This window comes from Hylobates moloch, unplaced genomic scaffold (genome assembly GCF_009828535.3).
Source record: "Hylobates moloch isolate HMO894 unplaced genomic scaffold, HMol_V3 SCAFFOLD_17, whole genome shotgun sequence".
NCBI lineage: Eukaryota > Metazoa > Chordata > Mammalia > Primates > Hylobatidae > Hylobates > Hylobates moloch.
Window position 1 is genome coordinate 43,852,026 of NW_026652292.1, and position 21,452 is coordinate 43,873,477.

A 21,452-nucleotide genomic window follows, 5' to 3' on the forward strand; every position below is an offset into this window, starting at 1 on the left:
GATGTTGGAGGTCTCAGAAGTCTCAAAGAAAGCTTCAATTTGGCAAATAAACTAAAGCAAAATGAACTGCTCTCATTACTACCCTCTTAGAGGCAAACAATATAGTAGCACTGAGCTGTATTTCCTAGGTTCACATTCCACCTCCCCAACAAACCGGTTTTGTGACCCTTGGGTACATTACTTAGCGTCATCTGTAAAATGGAGAATAGTAGGGTAATAGCATCTAACTCAGAGGATGGTTAGGAGGATTCAACTTGTTAATACCAATAAATCACTTAGACCAGCGGTCCTCAACCTTTTTGGCACCAGGGACCAGTTTTGTGAAGACAATTTTCCACGGACGGGTTGGGTGGGACCTCAGATCATCAGGTATTAGATTCTCATATGGACAGCACAACCTAGATCCCTCGCATATGCAGTTCATAATAGGGTTCACGTTCCTATGAGAATCTAATGCTACTCCTGATCTGACAGGAGGCGGGGCTCAGGCAGTAAGGCTCACTGGCCCTCTCCTCCCCTCCTGCTATGCAGACTGGTTCCTAACAGGCCACAGACTGTTACCAGTCTGCAACCAAGGGGGTTGGGGACCCATGACATAGACCATGGTAAGTGCAGAGCACAGAGCAAATGCTGAATCAATGTTATACAGCTGCTATTATTTATCATTTTTATCCATATATCAAGCTCAGTACAGATCCATTTAAACCCAAAATTCTCTTCTGGAAAGTGACCCTTGTTTGCATTAGAGAACTTACTCACCTTTTGTCGGGGTTGGTTAGGAGCAGAAACCACTACTGTGTTGCAGATTGCCAATGCAATGAAGAAGTCGATGATGTACAAAGTTTCCAGTGGCGGATTTTGGATGGTCTCATCTAGTGGCATAAAGAGCCGAGGTGTAACCTGACTAAATTTGTCTAAAAGCCTGGTGTCCGGTACCACATCTGTTTCCTGAAGATCCAATAAGACAGTGTGTTGTTATAAGAAGTATATAAAAATTAGTTGTAAATCAACATGAGAAATAATTTGTATAGCCAGGATCTAAATGAATCATGAGATGGTAAACTTTATTTTTCTAAAAACAATTTTAATGTATATCGTGTCATGGGAAGTGAGAATAGGAAAATAAAAGATATAAAAACAAATGGATAATCCGGAATGCACATTATCGATGGAGACTATCTAAACTATTAAACTAAACAAGAGTTTAGTTTTCACCAAATCTAGTTGACTGTTTTCTCATTTTGAAATACATAATAGCAGAGGTAGATTTTATTGAGAACAGAATTCTACCTTGGTCATAGTTTTATTCACCATCACTTGATGAATACTAACTCTTAAACTTTGGGCATTATTCATACCATGTTATTGAAACAAAATATTTTATGGCTCAATTTACTACTATTACAAAAAACAACTCTCCAAAAATAAAAATGATTATAAGCAGGCTAACATATTTTATCAGCATTTTCAAGTAATACAAGAAATTAACAAGGGTTCTTCCAGATTTCTGATCACCACATACATTTGGCAACTATGCTTTCTTCTCAGTACAGGTTTGCTCTAAGAAGTTGTTATTGAAAAAAAGTACTCCCTTTTGTTTGACACAGTGCTTCTCACACTTATGTGAGAGTACTAGTTTTGACAAAATAATGTTGTAGTAGAAATCTAAGTATAATCCAGTAACATATAGTTAATTGCTTTAGAAATTTCTCAGCTGAGTCAAAGGAGGAACTACATGCTTAGAATCAAGGTTGTACAAAAGCACCATTGTATTCTAAGAGTCCTAGAGGCAGCTGGCCTGGAAAGCACACTGACTGCAGGAAAGCCAGGAGAGGAGATTTAGAGAAAAGAGTAAAATATAAGGATGTATGACATGGACTCAGAAGATTATGGCTTGCACTTAATGCTTAAAAGTTTGGTGAGAGTTTGCATAGGTTTAATAAGAAGAGAGCATGGGATGGAAACCATATGGGTTTAGGTTCAGGTCTTAGCTCCACTGCATACTAACTGGAGGTCTTGGGCAGCTTACTTAACCTCCTTTTCCTCTTCTGTCTAATGGTAAAAAATAACACTTACCTCCCAGGTGGCTGTACAAAGTAAATGAGATAATGACTAAGATGAGACCAGTAGAACAGGAACCTAAGTCATTTAATGTGCCTTTTCCTTCTTTCTTTCTCAAATGACACACTCACCTTCAGACAGGTTAGCAGTCTCACCTGGCTTCCAGACTCACCAAGTTACCTGCTGTCAAAAAGCATTGCTAAGTTTCTATCTAAATTCATTAATTCTACTGGCTTGTGCTATTTGACTTAGCAAAATTTGAATCTTGTTCAGTTTGATGGAGTTCATAGCCATTCATGAGCTGATGGCTATTAATTAGTAAGTTGGTCACATTCTCTCATGAGTCTCACATATATAGTAACTCTGAGCTGGCACTTGTGCTAGACCCTCAGTTACTCAGGGAACAACCCTGGCCTCAAGGACCTCCTTGCCAAATTCAGTAGAAGAAAGAGATAAAGTTGGAAAGGGTTATTTATTTGGTCAATGAAGAGATGCCTGGGAAATTTGTTGCATGGTATTTTACCAAGGCCTATGATTATGCTCTTGTCTAGTGCTTATGAGATTCCACAGGTCAGGGCAATATTTCCAATGGCATCCTTTTCTGAATGTTAACATCGAATAAGCAAAAAATTAACAAAGAGTTCTATACTGAAATAAGTTTAAGAAATGTTTAAACAAGCTTTTTAATTTCAGCATTTCTCAGAGAGTTTAATGGGTATTAGGAATCTCCAAGAAGAGGCTAATATGTACAGGCTTTCCAAATTCTATTTTTTAGAGACTTCTTTTATAGAAGACATCGGGGACTGAGTCAGAGACCACAGAAGCTAATAGTGATTTCATTGTATCAATGATCTCAGCAATTATTTGCCTAATAATTGGTTCAGAACATAAGGATTATCTTGCATTCTGAAGTCAATCTAACACTGATGAAAGGTTTGCAACTTCTGCATTTGTGACAAATGCTATTTACTATGGTCTAAATGTTTGTGTCTCCTCAAAATTTGTATGCTGAAATCCTAACCTTCAAGGTGATGGTATTAGGAAGTAGGGCCCTTTGGGGAAGATTAGGTTATGAGGGCAGTGACTTCATGAATGGGATTAAAGTCCTCATAAAACAGGTCCAAGGGAGCTTGTCCACCATATGAAGACACAGTAAAGAAGGTACTGTTTTTATGAACCAGGAAGCAGACCCTCGCCTGACCCCAAATCTGCTGACTCCTTGAACTTGGACTTTCCAGCCTCCAGATCTGTGAAAAATAAATTTCTGTGGTTTATAAGATACCCAGTTTATGGTATTTCATTCTGGCAGTCTGAATGGACTAAGACACTATTTAATGTAATGTAATGTAGTCAATGTAATATGCCATTCAGGGAATCTGATGACTGCATGACTGAAAGGCTGTGCTGTGGCCATGAGATCAGAGGTAATACTGAAGTTGGCCCAAGCTGGAGGTGAGTGGGAACAGTGTGTGAAAGTGGGGTTGTGTGGCTCTGTTCAGCAAAACTGTGCTGAGAAGTATTGTCAAAATAAAGTGGGAAAAATCTAGAAAGTCAGGACCATAAAGACGTTGAAAAGCACCATAAAACAATATACATAAAAAAGCCCAGAAGATTTAAGGAAAGGTGTACATACAAAGAAGCTTCAGGCATGGCTCATTCTTCTACTTTAGTTGGTCCCACTAAAATAAGTCAATTTCTAGTGACTAAGAAGTTAGTCACTGAATTAAGGTGAAGATATAGAGTCACCACATGCGATTCTTATCTACAGGACTGTATCCGTAGCTGTTTCTCCCAAGATCCAAATCTTCCTTATTGAGACCCAGGATTACATTATTAACTTTTGCTCTTTTGTCAGTGATGGATGGCTTCTGCCTTCTCTGGATGCCTGTTAACTTCAGAACCAGACTCAAACCATCTTGCTTTAAATAATTCCTCACATAGGTATGGAATGTCTCCCCAGAGAATTTGGAATGCCCATTAAAGTAAGGACCACATCCTATTGATCTTTGGATCCCTAACTCAGTACTTGATACATGGGTAAGCAATAAAAGTGTATTGTCATATGTTACTATAATTTGCTAATCTCATATCCCATAAGGAAAGAGAGGGAGAAACAAGCAGATGAAAAAGATGTCACTCTTTGGAAAATAAACACATATTACCTCCCACTGGGCTCAAGTAGATATCTTTTTAAAATTCAAGAAAATTTTTACTTCACATGAGAGCACAGATTACAGAGTATGAGAGTATGATGCAGAGAGCTTCTTATAATGTAAACAAAGCCTTATTTGGTTTCCTGGTGAGAGTCTAGTATCTTTGTCCTAATCTTGCATGGTATCTGCCTATCTCAAATTTTAGATTTACCCTCATAATTCCTATTATGCCTTCCTATTGAGAGACAGGACTAGCTGGATTTCCTAGGCTGACTAAGAATCGCTAAGCCTAGCTGGGAAGGTGACTGCTTCCACCTTTAAACACGGAGCTTGCAACTTAGCTCACACTTGACCAATCAGATAGTAAGGAGAGCTCACTAAAATGCTAATTAGGCAAAAACAGGAGGTAAAGAAATAGCCAATCATCTGTTGCCTGAGAGCACAGTGGGAGGGACAATGATAGGGATATAAACCCAGGTGTTCGAGCAGGCAACGGCTACCCTCTTTGGGTCCCCTCCCTTTGTATGGGAGCTCTGTTTTCACTCTATTAAATCTTGCAACTGCACTCTTCTGGTCGTGTTTGTTATGGCTCGAGCTGAGCTTTCGCTCGCTGTCCACCACTGCTGCTTGCCACCGTCGCAGACCCGCCGCTGACTTCCACCCCTGCGGATCCGGCAGGGTGTCTGCTGTGCTCCTGATCCAGTGAGGCACCCATTGCCGCTTGCCATTGTTCCTGCATGGCTAAGTGCCTGGGTTCGTCCTAATCGAGCTGAACACTAGTCACTGGGTTCCATGGTTCTCTTCCGTGACCCATGGCTTCTGATAGAGCTATAACACTCACTGCATGGCCCAAGATTCTATTCCTTGTAATCCGTGAGGCCAAGAACCCCAGGTCAGAGAACACGAGGCTTGCCACCATCTTGGAAGTGGCCCGCCACCATTTTGGAAGCCGCACACTACCATCTTGGGAGCTCTGGGAGCAAGGACCCCCCTGCCCCATGACATTACTAAGTTGTAGATTTCACATTCAGGTTTACTCCTTTCTTTTTTTTCTCTCTGTCCTCTATTTAAATTCAAATTAACAAGTAAAAACTGGCCAAAACTCCCTTTGCCCTCTAATAGTGTTTGTTGAATCTTTTGAATGGCTTTCATATAATTTAAATGTTAAATTTGTTTTAAAACAGAGAGAAGCAGCAGCCCACTATAATTGTTTATGCAAAACTTTAAAAACCCAAGGTTTAGTAATGGACAAAGATACTCTAGATGGGACATAAAGTTGACCAAGGAGCTCTAATACTGTTCTTCACTCCTCCCCTAGTTCCAACTGTACCCGAGGTTTTTCATTTCATTGCCAGATGCCACTCTACTCATTTTAAGGGTTCACCACTCCACCACTGCAACTTTTGCTTAAGAGTGGACACAAATATCTTCTATTGCCACCATCCCCTCCCCACTGATTCCTAAACAACACAGTCCTGAAAAAAAAAAAAAAAGCAAAGGTCAATAACCACATGCTGACAATTCCTCCTGCACACCACATTCTCCCTTGGCCTTGTGGTTCTGAATGTCTGCATGTACCAAGTGCTGTCAACTCCAAATGCCTTTCCTTCCTTTTCCAAACTGTGAACCTCTCTCTACTCATTAGTTTAATCCTAACTCAAGTTGTAGCTCTTCCGGGCAGCTTTTCTTGATCCTTCTTCACTCCCTTAGAGCTGATCACTCCCTTCTTCGTGACCTTACTATACTTTGGATTAACTACTATGACTACATCTTTAATACAGGTTTATAATTATTCATTTATATGTCTATCTTCTCTACCTAGAACAAAACTGAAGGCTGAAGCCATGTCTTATTCACTTTATATCCCCATGTCCAGTATTGTGCCATGCCTTCCATTAATTCATTAATAAATTCATTATCCCATAAATATTTCTTGCTAATCTGTGGTGCCAGGCACCCCTGAAGGTAAGAGGAGTGCATAGAACAGACAGGATCTTGGCTTACATGGAACTCACATTCTACCTGGGGGGAGACAGTAGATCCAAAACTATCCTAACAGCAAATAAATAAGATGCCTTTATATTGAGACAGAGAGAGACAAGGGAGAGATGGAATGTACTTGGAACTGGGTGGCAGAGAAGGCTTCACTGAGAAGGTATTTGAGCTGAGGCTCAGTGACAGAAAGGAGACAGCTATACAAAGATCTAAGAGAAGAGCATTTCATGTAGAATAAACAGTATGCTTGTTGAATGAAAAGCTCCAGAAGATTAAAGACACATAAACATACTGGCTTACAAAGTAAAGGTTTCTATTTCTAAAACAGATACTATGAACCCAGGACTCATAGGCCTCAGTGACATTCTAATGCCCAAAGGCTGGTACATCTTCATCAGTACCCTGCCTAGCATCCTCATTTGCTGGCTCATAACTCGCCTCCTTTGAAGGGTGCCATCTTACAACCTTCCACTTTTAGACATCACAATTCTCAGAATGCCCTCAAGCTGGTGTTCTCAACATGGGCTCCATAGATGGGCTTTTAGAATTTTATATGATATATTTACAGATGCTCATTTTTCAGATCAAAGATTATGTAGTTTTCTCAAAATAATCTTTAGTCTTCAAAAAGGATAAAATCAACTTGCTTAGACCAAGATTGGGAAATAATCTTATATATTGAGGAAGACCATACCTAGTTATTCTATATATTAGGGGTATGGTTTTGCAAAACACAAACAAAACAAGGCCAACAATAACAGCAGCACAAGAGCATCCATATAATCAGCAATGACATTGGAGTATAAGGCAAATGAAAAGAAAATGGCCCAGATGAAAAGACAGCCTGGTAAGTAGCTTCCTTCAACAACCTTTAAAAGTATTTTACTGAGAATGGACATGCCAGCCATTGTGCTAGATGTTGATTCAAGATGGATAAATCCTTCTCTCATGGAGTTAATGGTGGATTGCCAGAGGCAGAAATAAGACCAATGCCATGTGGATGAAGGGACGGAGGGACGATGTAAACAGAGCTTGGACACTGAAAGAAGAGAATCTGAGAAGTCTTCAGAAAAAGGTGATAATTTGGTTCTTAAAGAAATAAATATTTCACCAGATTTGATGGATAGAGGTAGTATATGAAGAGAGAATATATTTTAGACACAGTAAACTTATCTATAAAGGGACAAAGACTTTAAACTAAGAAATAACCAATCATTTGTTCCACGAATAGGGTGAAGTTTGATCAAGAAACCAATAAGGTGTGGCACAGAGCCACCTTATTACCAAACTGTGCTGCTTCTGCCTAAACAAGAGCCAACATGTTCTTACTTTCAGGTGGATGGAAAATGAAAAAGTTCAATACAAAGATAGATAAAAAGATATAATAGAAGAAAATATATCGGTAGAAAAATAGAAGAAAAATATATTTCTGATATGGGCTTACAATGAGTACACAGAACGAACCGTGTACATTCCTTTCTTCTTCCATTTCAAAAGTTGGAGAAATATTAAGTCTTGGAATCACTTGACATACGGCTAAGATGTAATATAATAGTTTTTATATTAGTGCCACAGAAATGAGCTGGACTGAAATGATCACTCCAGTTGCTGTGGTTATGCATTTGTTGACAATTTGAGAAGAGCCAGGATCCTGGGAAGCTCAAGGCCTTCCCAGGACAAATGAGACTGCAGGGGTCTACTCATATCATGTCTCTACTGTGAAAACCATATGATAAATTCAATGTAGAAACACAAAGCTTCCCCAAAGCTGGTTTATTCTTGTTATGTCACCTATTTTGTAGGTATTATCAGTCTGATGGCTGGGAAATCTTCATCTTGGTAAAACACAAGACTTAATAAAATGTAAAAGGCAGAGAAGGAAATTGAACTTTTATACAGGTAATTTTAAATACAGCAAAATTTTGATTCCTAATTTTTTTCACACATCCTTTCCCTCTTTTTCCCATCATCTACATGGTCCTCTAGTTTTTCTGGAGTAAAATGGATTTGTTAATGGGTGTGACTAGACAGTTCCTGACACTTCCCACTGGAACTCATGAACACATTCTGTTGAGCTCTGAAATTGATGTATTAGAAAATGACCTTCTGGAGCCAGGAATAGGGAAAAACCACAAGTTTGGTGGGATTTGGGAGATTACAGAGCAATAAAAAGGCCTTCAATGTACCACATGGCCTATGAATGTCCCTATCAATTACACATGCTTATCTGACTACGAGATAACTCTGGTAAGCTTTGCTGGTTCTGAGAGTGTGCCATGATTCTTAAACCAAGGCAGCCTTCTTCAGGCTCACACATCATCAGCCCTGACCAGAAATATTCTATTTTTTTTTTTCAGAAATGGTATAGTACCTCTCAACATTGAGTTATTTTTTAAAAGTAGGCTAGTGTGATATTGTCTGTTTATATTTCTAATTATGTGTGGTGATCTTGCTGAGCTGCAATCATGTAGTCTCTTCTAAGGTAGAAAAGACAACAGAGTTTGACTCTGTCATAATTACAAGGCTGTTCTTTCATCATACATTGTGGATGTGCAAGATTCTAGTCATGCATTCATACTTACAATGGGGCTACTGAAAGCAGCCTGTCTGGAATGAGGCACTTCACTGGCTCCTTCTCCAGTTCCTAGAGTAAAAGAGCTCCCAGCAAGATGATTCGAGGGCTTATTTCCCAAAGGCCCATTATGAACTGCCCTGCAGCTGGGGGCTCTCAGTTTTGCCATATTGCTGAGGGAACCGCTGACTGTGTCTGTAAAATCTTCATCTTCAGAGACAGCTTCCTGATAGGACTCCAACCTCCTGGCTGTGGGATAAAAAGCACACTGTGTCAACATCTGAGAAGAACCACTTGTAAATTGAATATATCAGGCAGTTACTTAAGCAGCTATTTCACACCATCTCCTCCCCTTTCAAACCTGGCTGCCAAGGCCTACCTCCCATAGCCTTGGTCAATGAACTTACCTTATACCTCACTGAGAAGCAATCAGATCAAAATTCCCTTTTTTTTCCATCATCAAATCTACCAACTTATCTGCATCGGTACTCATACTCTCGGCCTTTCCTCCTCCTACTGTGGACAAAGCATCTCTCTTTGTTTCAGACACGAAATTCTCCACTTGTCATCTGAATCTCACCTCTCTGAACTCAATGACTTCACCTTACAATTCTTCCCTCTTTCACTGACACCAATCTCTCTTTAAGTAATTTCATGGCTTTCTGTCCCCATCTCTCCACTGACATTGCTCTTGTCAAGGTCACCAATGAGCTCCATGTTGTCAAATCCAATGATCACATCCATCCTTATCTTATGTGAACCCTTAGTAATATCCAATAGACTTGACCATTCTTTCCTTCTTGAAATGTCTCTTTTGGTTTCTCTAACGTCACACTTAACTGTTTTTCCTCCTACTTCAATGACTGTTTCTTCTTAGTTTCTCCTGCTGTCTCTTCTTTTTAGCCCTCAAATACTGGAGAGCTGCAGAAGCTCCTTCCCTTCTCTACGTGCATCTCCCTTGGTGATCTCAACTGGTCCCATCTTTGAAATGACCTCACTGGGAAGTGAAGACTTCCCAGATCTGACCACACAATTTAAAATAGATCCTACGCCAAGACCTACCACCATCTACACATATATACCTTATTTATTTTATTTTTTGAATCATCCAGTAGAATACAATCTCCAAAAGGTCAGAGAATTCTGTCTGTTTTGCCAATATGATAATCTCAGACTTCAAAGCAGCAGTTGATAGGTACTATCTTTGTAAATGAAACTTAACAACTTATGCAGTTACTTAAGCCAGAAATCTAGAATCCTCCTAATTTCCTATCTTCTTTCTTATTTTCAAAGTATCACTAACGTCTGTCCTCCATACATCCAAAATATATCTCAAATAACTCTACTTCTCTCCATATCCATTACCTTAGTCCAAGCCACCATCATCTCTCAACTGGACCAGTGCAATAGTCTCTTAACTGGTCTCCTTGCCCCTCTGCAATCCATTTTTCAAATAGTAGCTAGAGTGATCTTCCTAAAAGATAAAGCAGATCAGATCACTTCCTGCATAAAACACTCCAGTAGCTTTACAATTCACTTAGAATAAAATCTGGACTCCCTATCCTGGCTTAAATAACTCAAGATGATCAGAGTCCTGCTGACCTATCTAACTTCGCTTCTCTTTCTACATGCCCACTAAAATCCAGACTCGCTGGCCTTCTTTCTTTACTTTGAAAAGTAATAAGCTCACCCCTGCCTGAGAGCTTCTTTACTAGATGTTCCTTCTGACTGGAAGCCTTTCCTATGGAATTTCAAGATTATATCATTCAGATCTAAGCCCCATGTTCCACTTAGAGAGGCCTTGCCTGACCCTCCAGTTCAAAGTGGCCATCCAATCATTTTATATTATACCACCGTATTTTAATTTTCTACCAAGTACTTATCACTAATTTTTTTCTTGATTTAAAAAAGTAATACATTTGTGAATATTTTCTCTAATAGAAACTCTATGAGAGCAGGGGCCTTGTGTGAATTGATCAGCATTGTATCCAGTGTCTGGAATATAGACCATCGATAAATACGTGCTTGTTGGATTCCCAGTCGTCTCTATTCAGCCTAACTCTAGCTACAGAATAAAGTATGGCTTCAGGTAAGTTATTCTATGAAGTGAAGAATGTTTGCACATTCTATTTTTTTATAATAGTTTTTGTCTGTATTCTTTAAGGGCAAAGAGAGGCTAAGGGTCTATGTGGTGATCCTAGGTTCCAGTACCAACTCTTCCAAAGACTAAGTGGCTTTCAGCAAATCACTTGCTGTTTCTGGGCCTTTGTTTTCAGAATGAAACATTTCAGAATGAACGATTTGGATTCGGTGACTTTAAGATCTTTCCCAGCTCTGCAAGTCTCATTATATAATCTGCCTAAACAACACAGAATGTTTCCCAGTATGACCTTCCAGCTTCAAACACTAGTTTACATATTGTGTCCCAAAGATTCCGATCTCCTCCATTTTCATCTATGCCTTTGCTTGAAATATTCATTCTCGTCCTTTCTGTTTACATAAATACTGAACATCTTTAGAAGTTTAGTTCAAATGCCAGCTCCTCCACGAAGACCTCTGTAACTATACTGGCTCTTACTCATACCACTCATTGGGAATTTATAGATTACATGTGCAGAATGTACCAGGCATTTGCTTATGTACCAGGCACTTGCCTCGTTTAATCACTGTTATCTCAGCAGATGCTATTAATACCTGCATTTTACAAATAAGTAAACTTAAGTAATTTGCCCCATCTCACAAAAATGGTACAAATTAGTCTTAAAATCAGTTCTATTAGACTCCACAGCCCCATGCTTTATTGTTTCTGAATCTAACTATATATGTTAACAGGGCCAATTTTTAACACATGGCCAATATCCCCTGCTTAATTTCAATGAGTCCATGTTTTGTCATTTAAATAAAAAATTATTAAATGAATAATAAATGAATGAATCAATAGACATGTGAATGCAATATTCCTAGTATTAAGGGAAAGTTGTGGGGTAGGGGGTTAATATTTTTTGAGGTCCTCCTTTTTTCATGCATATATATATATGTGTGTGTGTGTGTGTGTGTGTGTGTGTGTGTGTATAATATATGTGTACATATTCCCTTTTTATCTTCAAAATAATGCCATCAGGTAGAAACTAACACTGCCCACTCTGCAGCTGAGGAGATTAAGACCCAAAGAGATTAAGCAGTTCAACCATGGTTGAACAGCTAGTTATGGATGGAGCTGGAAGTTCGATTTAGGTCTTCTGCCTCCAAAGCCAGCACACTACCTTCTATATTGTAGCTCCTCAGCAGTGATTTGTATATAAGAAGTTAGCTCAGTGGTTCTCCACATGGGATGAATTTGTCCCCTGGGGGTTTGGCAATGGCTGTAGACACTTTTGCTTGTTATAACTGGGCGAAGTGTGCTGCTGGCATTCAGTGGGTGGAGGCCAGGGATACTTCTAAACATCTTAACAATGCTCAGGACAGTCCCCAACAACAAAGATTAATCTAGCCCAAATAGTGCTGAGACTGATAAACCTTTGAGTAGCTCAAGGAATTTATTGATGATGTAACACCATTTTAAAAATATTTTAAAAACACAGAAGTTTCCCCTTATTCACAGGGGATATGTTCCAAGACCCCCAGTGGATGTCTGCAACCATGGATAGCATTGAACTCTAAATATACTACATTTATTCATATACATACATACCTATGCTAAATGTTAACTTATAAATTAGGCATAGTAAAAGATTAACAATAATAATAATCATAAAATAGAACAATTATAACAATATACTGTAGTATAACTTATGTGAATGTGATCTCTCTTTTTCTCTCTCAAAATACCTTGTCTTACTATACCAAAGGTAATTGAAACCGTGGAAAGTAAAACCACAGATAAGGGGGTAACACTGTACTTCAAAACACATATAAACATGAAGGCTATATTTAATGATCATGTAACTTCTAGCCATCATTAGGGAAAGCAGTCATCATGCAACTATATAATTAGTATAGTTCCAGGTAGCTCAGCTATTACTGTAGGGAAAACTTGTTCAGTCAGTACAATTGCAAAAGTGGAATCAAGAAGACATGAAGTGACTCAACCTTTAATCATTTTGTGGAAGCTATGAAAAGGAAATAGGCCAGGCCTGGTGGCTCAGGCCTGCAATCCCAGCACTTTGGGAGGCCAAGGTCGGTGGATCACCTGAGGTCAGGAGTTTGAGACCAGCCTGACCAACATGGCGAAACCCCATCTCTACTAAAAATACGAAAAATTAGCTAGGTCTGGTGGCGGGTGCCTGTAATCCCAGCTACTTGGGAGGCTGAGGCAGGATAGTTGCTTAAACCCAAGGAGCAGGGGTTGCAGTGAGCCAAGATCACACCATTTCACTGCAACCTGGCGAGACTAGATTGCTTCTCAAAAAAGGAAATAGACCAGTAAAGTTACAATGTGATTCAGAAAACAAAGCTACTGGAGCTGTAATTCCAGGCTCAGTGAGAATTTTATAAAAATTAGGTGTGAGGCCAGGTGTGGTGGCTCACATCTGTAGTCCCAGCACTTTGGGAGGCCAAGGCGGGCAAATAGCTTGAGCCCAGGAGTTCGAGACCAGCCTGGGAAACATGGTGAAACCCTGCCTCTACAAAAAATACAAAAATTAGCCATGTGTGGTGGCATGCGCCCATAGTCCCAGCTACTTGTGAGGCTGAGGTGGTAGGATCACTTGAGCCCAGAAGGTTGAGGCTGCAGTGAGCTGAGATCGTGCCACTGCACTCCAGCCTGGGTAACAGAGTGAGACCCTGTGTTAAAAAATATATATTGTATGAGAAACAAAGGTTTATTATAATGTTGATAAAACTTAACCAAATCGTTGTGACTTTTAATATGTCTTAGTATTTAATATTTCTTAATACTTACCTTAAAGTGGACTCTAAAATAGTTACATGAATGCCTCAAAGCAGGGCAGGAATTCTTACCTTCTGCTTCATAAGAAAAAACTGACAAAGTCTATTCTTTCCTTTGTCTGAAGGTAGGTATTGAGATAGGTACCAAATTGTCTACTTTATTTCTCTTCATTATTTAATCCCCAATCTGTCTTTTCTTCCCATTCCCCTCTTCATATACCCAGTAATCTTCCTATAGCCTGTTGCTTCTATCAATTTGATGTGTGGAAGAAGTGGGCATAAGTCTACGGAACAAAGAGTTTATCATACTTTCAATGTGCTCTCCAAAGGGCCCGAAACAAGGGTGAACAGCATTCAGATGAGCTTCCTTCAATTGTATCATCAATCCTCCGTCCACCCTTTCACTATGAACTAAATCTGCAAACACTTCCAGCATTCCAACTTTTGCCTGCTTGTAAATAACACACTCAGCCAAACCTCCTCCAACTGTATCACCCATATCTCCTTGATATATAAACCTTTGTTCTAAACTAATTCCCCATACATTTCCAGCATTGTAAGAATATCCAGTACCCTGCCTTCAACATCCCAAGCCTTAATCAGTGCAAAATCCACCTCCAATACTGACTGTCTGAAAATCAAAACAAGATGGAACAAGAACACTGACTTTATATCTTATGACAATGAACATGATAATTTACGTTTACATATCTGCCTCCCACAGTGGACCATGAGCTCCTTGAGAGATAGGCCTATTTCTTATTTTAACAATATTTACGACAACAGCAACAGTAACAACAGCTATATTTACAGAGAACTCATTTTGTGCCATTTGCTCTTCTAAATTCTTTATGTGAATTATCTTCTCTCATTCTCTTAACCATCCAATGAGATAAATAGTGTCGTTGATCCTTTTTGTTGAGGCACAGAGAAATTAGATAGTCGTTAAGGGCCACACAGCTTGCAGGTAGTGGAAATGGGATGCAGACTCAGGAGTCCTGATTCCAAAATCCTTGTTCTTGAAAAGTGTTCAATGCTACTGCCTCCATGTAAATCAGATTCACAAATTGTGCATCATAAAGGCATACTCTGGACAAGCCCAAATTGATGGACATTCTACAAAATCCCAGAATAATGCCACTCAAAACTGCTAAGTTTATCAAAAGGAAAGAAAATCTGAGAAACTGTCATCTAGAGAAACTGAAATGATGACTGTTATGCAACATCCTAGCTAGGATCCTGGGACAGAGAAAGAACATTAGGTAACAATGAAGGAAGTACAAATAAAGTATGGGTTTCAATTAATAATAATGTCTCAGCATTTGTTCATTACTTACCTCAAACATATCATATGACTAATGCAAGATGATAACAACAGGGGAAACGGCATGAGGGCATGCTGGAACCCTCCAGGATATCTTTGTAACTTTTCTGTAAATCTAAAATTATCCTAAATTTAAAAGTTTATTTTTAAGAAAGTCATCCTCTTTAAGCAGTCTTTTAAAGGAGTGGCTCGCTAAAATTTTAATATGCATATTAATCACCTGGGGATATTATTAAAATGCATTTAATCGAAGCTCTGAAGAGGGGTCTGAGTTTCTACAATTTAAAAGCATACCCGGGTGTTGCTGATGCTGCCAGTACATGGAACACATTTCGAAGCTAGAAGGTTTTACAATATACAATGGTATTGTCAGGTGTGTTTAGTGCAATTCCATGTGTAAGAGGTGGTTTCCAAGCAGCAATATTCTTCACCAAATTATCTCCTAGGCAACACTTTTGCAGAAAACCCTAAAGGACTAGCCATTAAAACACAGATACACTGTTAAAATAGTTTTCACTTCAGTGAAAATATGCCTCAGAATTAATTTCTAGAGAGAACTAGTCTTCACTATGTGTGTGTGTGTGTGTGTGTGTGCGTGTGTGTGTGTATACACGTGTTTAATTTTAAACCACTGCATAAAAAAGACCAGAAACTCTGGGTGTGTCTATGGTAGAGAAGTGGTCAAAGGCACTGTTTGGTTCCCAGACAGGTAGCTTATCAATTACAGTTCAGTCAGGATAGCATTTGATTCCCAGTCACTTGGTATCTTTTCTGCGTGAGGAGGCATAAACAAAAAGTACTCACTTGCGCAGGGATATGTATGTTCAGTGACTAGACTGGAGGAGGGCTAGTATTAGCTCCTTGAAATATTATGAACACAAAATTTTGTGTTATAAATACAAAAAAATAAAGCAGTGCTTCTCACTGTATATTTTATGAAACATCGTTGCTGTAAGACAGTTCCTAAAAATGGGGATCTATGGTCAAATAATTCAGGAAAACACTAACCTCACAAATGCACTATAGAGGTTTAGCATAGCATTATTAATGTGGTTCCATTTTATTGAATAATGAATGATGAAGTCTTCAGGAAAATGGTTATAAAATTAAAATCGCACTGCGATGCCATTTCTATTTTAAAACAAAAACATACGTGTGTGTGCATGCAAATGCATATCTTAAAAACAAAAACATTTACATATGTGTTAAAAAAAAAAGACCCCAAAAGTGCATTAAAATGCTAACAGTGATCTATTCTGTTTGATGGGGGTTAGTGATGGCTTTTAAATTTTACTATAAGACGAAACATAATGCAGAGTGTCATCATAGTCAATATGATTAGCTATATTTTACATTTGCATGGTGATTACATAATAAACACTTAACATTTTACCCCTTACACTCACAGGTTACCAAAGTTGACTTAAAAATACATGTACCTAGAAGAAAATATGTATATTTTTTAACAATACCAGATATGACGGGTTGTCTAAGCTCAACACTACCATCAGAAATCATAATATTCGGCCGGGCGCGGCGGCTCACGTCTGTAATCTCAGCACTTTGGGAGGCCGAGGCGGGCGGATCACGAGGTCAGGAGATCGAGACCATCCTGGCTAACACAGTGAAACCCCGTCTCTACTAAAAATACAAAAAAATTAGCCGGGCGTGGTGGTGGGCACCTGTAGTCCCAGCTACTCGGGAGGCTGAGGCAGGAGAATGGCGTGAACCCGGGAGGCAGAGCTTACAGTGAGCCGAGATGGCGCCACTGCACTCCAGCCTGGGCGACAGAGACAGACTCCATCTCAAAAAAAAAAAAAAAAAAAAAGAAGAAATCATAATATTCATAATAATTGACAAATTTATATAACAAAGATATAAACCTTTTGATAAGAAGAGACACTGGAAGAGCAGTTTAGAGACTGTGGTAGGCAGAATTCTAAGACGGCCCTGAAGAGTCCAGTCCCCCATGGTAGATGCACCTTGTGACTATGCTATGATTAAATTATGCTATGTGGCAAAAGTGGAAGGATTTTGCAGATGTAATTAACCAGCTGACTTTGAGTAATCTGAAAGAAGACTATCCTAGGTGGACATGATCTCATTAGGTTAGTCCTTTAAAAAGGATTCAGGACTTCCCTGATGTCAGAAAGATTCCAAATGAGAAATTCTGTTGCTGGCCTTGTAGAAGCAAGCTGCTCTGCTGTGGTAAGGCTGTTTGGCAGGAAACAGCAGGCAACCTTTTGGAGCTGCGAATAGTTCCAGGATGACAGCAGCAAGAAAGCAAGGACCTCAGTCCTAAAACTTCAGTACACTGAATTCTGCGAAATACCAGTGAGCTAAGCATAGGATAAGGTCATCAGTAAGATCACAGTCCCAGCAGACACCTCTATTTCAACCTGGTGAGAGACCCTGAGCAGAGGAGGCACTTATCCTATACCCAGAGTCCTGACTTAGAGATACTGTGAGACAGCATATTTGTGTTGGTTTAAGCCATTATGGTTTGTGGTGATTTGTTATGCAGTGATAGAAAACTAACAAGTGATAAATAATGAACCAGAAAATTATTTGTCACATATAGAAGAAAAGGATAATATAACATCAGGGTTGATATCCAAAGTATTTAAGAACTTGTTCTAAATGAGTGCACAAATGAACATCAGCGCTGGCCACAAACAATCTAGACTAAGCATACAAGCTGAACATTAACCCTGACCTTACATAAAAGCTCTCCCACAGACTAACAAGAACAAAGAAACCCCATTTAAAAAGCAGGGAAATAATTCAATTAATTTACCAAGGAAATTCAAATGACTGAAAAACATATAAAAAGTTAAAAATCTTATTACTAAGCAGAGACAAATTAAGACAATGAAGTGCTAACTTGTCCATAAAAATCACACAGATTAAAAAGTGTAACTTCATTACATTATGGCTGGGTGTGAAAAACAAGCACTATTTTTCTGGGTTGTAGGAATGTAAATTAGCATGATATTTTAGAGGAAAATGTATCTTATAAAAACAATTGAATAAATATATATGTACCAAGATGCATAATGCATGCTGAATTTTATTTATCATATTTTTAATCTTATTTATCTATCTTCTTGTCATAAATCTAAATTACATGCAATCAGGGACTCATGCCACATATTGGGAGCTCACAAAATGTTTGGCGAATGAAGAAGTGATGTTAACTACAAGTGCTTTTATATTAACAAACTAAGCGGCCACCATTAAGCATAGGAAACTAAGTTTGACCACATATAGTAGAAAACTATATTCTTAATTTTAAGTTTTGAACTGACTTAGGAAAAATTTCATAAGATATCGTTGAATCAAATAAAGAATTTACAAAAATAGTACTATTACATGTTCTCCCTCATAAAAGGGAAAATGTGTAAATATATGTTCACATATAGAGAAATATGCATAAAGAAATAGCTGGTTACATATTCACCAAATTGTTAATGGTGGTTAACCTTGGGAGAGTAGGGCTTTTAATTTGTTTTGTTCACTTCTATGAACTATCTTCAAAGGAGCACATATTTCTTTCATAAATTGCAAAACTAATAAAGTTCAACTCTTTAAAGAATTTTGTAAACTTGGAATTTACAAATTTATTTCTTTAGAGTCAGAAGTTCAGCTCATTTTGCTTAAACGAGTTATTCTTAATCAAGCACCGGTGGATACCTAGGGGCCAAATAATGAGGCTAGAAGGAGCCTGTAATCCCTTTGGAATTATTTCCAAAATATTTTTCAAAGAAATGGCCCATAGTTTCATTAGCTTTTCAAAAGTATTTATAGTACAGTATCATTGTCATCCCTCCAATTCCCACCTTTTACTTTCACTAGTAATTTACTTCGCTTTTAGAGAAACCATGGCAGTAGACTCCTTGACTTTAACCTACTAGCTTTTGAAGGAACAACAATGAAGTTTAAAGCCCATCTGGAAGCATTAAGTACTCAATGCTTAAATAAACCACTTCTATGTCAGAATTGTCAGACATGCAACACTTAAGTAGTTTCAAAAAAAGACCAATGCTAAGGCTGGTTTTCACGGAAATCCAACACTCACCATTTTCTTCATGGCAGTAATCAAATCCTGCCACACTACATCTTCGAAAAACCATCTTATTCTCAGTGAGGGTTCCTGTCTTATCGGAAAAGAGGTACTGAATCTGTCCCAGATCCTCGGCGATGTTCAGGGCTCGGCACTGAACAGTAGAATCTGTTTTCTCATTGTAGAAATCCACATCACTTTGAATGAAATATATTTGTCCAAGCTTCACAATTTCGATGGAAACATAGAGAGAAATAGGAATCAAGACCTAAGAAGATCCAAACAAGTTTTAAAATGTTAACGTAGGTTGAAGAAAGGATGTGAAACTGAACATAGCTGGATAAGCAGCGAGGATGTTAAAATTCTACCATAAGCTTAATAAAAAATTACCTGTAACAAAATGATCATGGTCCAAAACATGTAGAATCCTGCCAACAGTGGTGATATGATATGTCCATCAGGCTCGGGAATATTGAAAAAATGCATCTTTTCATACCTGCTCAACCAGATTCCATGACCTTTCAAAAAATACACAGACATCAAAAGGATGCTAAATATATAGCATGCAAACAAAAAACTTTATTCCTAAAGGAGAAGGAATGAGAGTATTCATTTTGGTTGAACATCAATTGTTTGTTTTTGGAAACAAAATTCAAATTCAAAAGGCTATACATTCTCTCTCTCTCTCTCTTTAAGTCACTCTCCAGGTTTCTTCAGTACTATGGCAAAATGCAAATGGATAGAGTCAACATTAATATTTTTCAGGCCAAAGGATGAAAGAGACAAGGATATGAGGTAAAACATTACTGACAAATAAAGTCCACCTTACCAAAGTCAAATATTCACAGATATAATTTTGAAATAAAATACTTTAATATCTTGCTGAAAAGATGTCAGCAAATAATCAAATTTTACCTACCCACTGTGCCAGTTAAGCACATTATGACCAGAAGCATGACACACCAGAGGACATCTGTGTTTGCTCTTCTTTCTAATTTGCTGCGCTTATACCGTGGCCCACTGTTGTTCAGCATTGCTTTGGTTTCATGGCCTATGAAGGATGTGCAGTATGATAGAAAATGTACCAATTAAAGCCAAGAAGCGAATACCATATTTAAAAATCTCTCTTGCAGACAATTTAATAAAACACAGTTACATGATCTATTTCATCAGTTTAATCTGCCTTTGTGATCCATTTAGAAAAAGAGACCAATAATTAAGTTTATCAGACAAAATTTCCTTTCTGCTTCAACAGATTGCATTTTTGAGTAAATGAAAAATGTTAACTTGTAGAAAAGCACAAAGTAGACAATGAAAATTAGAAACATAACCCACCTGCATAAACCACAATGCCCACAACAGCCTCTGTGTTTCTAATGGTGCATCCTCTAAGCAACAAATTTTCTTTACTGAGACCCACGCGTTCTTTGTTGGAATGTTCTCTATAAGAAAGACAGCATATATATTCACTTTTAAACTGCAAAAGTGGGGATATAAAAAATCTCATGGCCCTTGAATGTTTTTGACTTGGAGTAAAAAGGCATTTCACAAGAAAGGTTTCCAAATCTCTGGCCCATTTACTTTGGTTATTGCAGTTACTCGCTTTGTTTTTTGTTTCTTTTTTTTTTTAGACTTTTAGGTTCAGGGGGTACATGTGCAGGTTTACTATGTAGGTAAATTGTGTGTTGCAGGCTTTGGTGTACAGATTTCATTACCCAGGTGATAAGCATCATGCTTAAGAGGTGGTTTTTTGAACCTCATGCTCCTCTTACCATCCACCGTCAATTAGGCCCTGGTGTCTATTATTCTTATCTTTGTGTCTATATGTACTAGATGTTTAGCTCCCACTTATAAGTGAGAACATGTCATATTTGGTTTTCTGTTCCAGCATTAGTTCATTTAGGATAATGGCCTTCAGCTCCATCCACATTGCTACAAAGGACATGATCTCATTCCTTTTTATGGCTGCATAGTATTCCATGGTGTGTATATAGGTCACATTTTCTTTATCCATTCTACCGCTGATGGGGATTTGGGTTGATTCTGTGTCTTTGCTATTGTGAATCAGTTACTACTTTGTCTAGGAAAAGATGCAACAAGTTTCTAACTACCATTATTTTCAATGGTAGTCATTGTTTGTCAACTTCTATTACTATAAAAAAAATTCCAAGCAAGAATCCTGCTTTTCTAGTACAAACTGTATTTAGGATAACTTAGTAATATATGAGGGAAAATATCCTGATAGAATTTTAAAATTGTCATTTTCGACTTGGATGAAATCAAGAATCATTCTAGGAAATGATAATCGGTGGCTGCTAAAATCAATGGTTAAAAAGGCTGATGGGAACTTTATAATAATAGGATAAGGCTGATAACACTAATCTTACAATGGGACGA

The 21,452-nt window shown here is 38.3% G+C and overlaps 1 protein-coding gene across 4 annotated transcripts in view; it reads right to left on the reverse strand.

Annotated features, from left to right (window-relative positions):
* ATP10D (ATPase phospholipid transporting 10D (putative)) overlaps nucleotides 1–21,452 on the reverse strand; it is a 108,517-nt gene that overhangs the window by 38,803 nt on the left and 48,262 nt on the right. For all 4 annotated transcript variants that reach the window (XM_032135373.2, XM_032135376.2, XM_032135375.2 and 1 more), the window contains exons 6-11: nucleotides 20,391–20,497; nucleotides 19,975–20,106; nucleotides 19,446–19,573; nucleotides 19,071–19,323; nucleotides 8,792–9,030; nucleotides 760–948 (exon numbers count right to left, since the gene is read on the reverse strand). In XM_032135373.2, coding sequence (XP_031991264.1) covers nucleotides 760–948; nucleotides 8,792–9,030; nucleotides 19,071–19,323; nucleotides 19,446–19,573; nucleotides 19,975–20,106; nucleotides 20,391–20,497 — 1,048 coding nt within the window. The remainder of the gene's footprint in view (nucleotides 1–759; nucleotides 949–8,791; nucleotides 9,031–19,070; nucleotides 19,324–19,445; nucleotides 19,574–19,974; nucleotides 20,107–20,390; nucleotides 20,498–21,452) is intronic.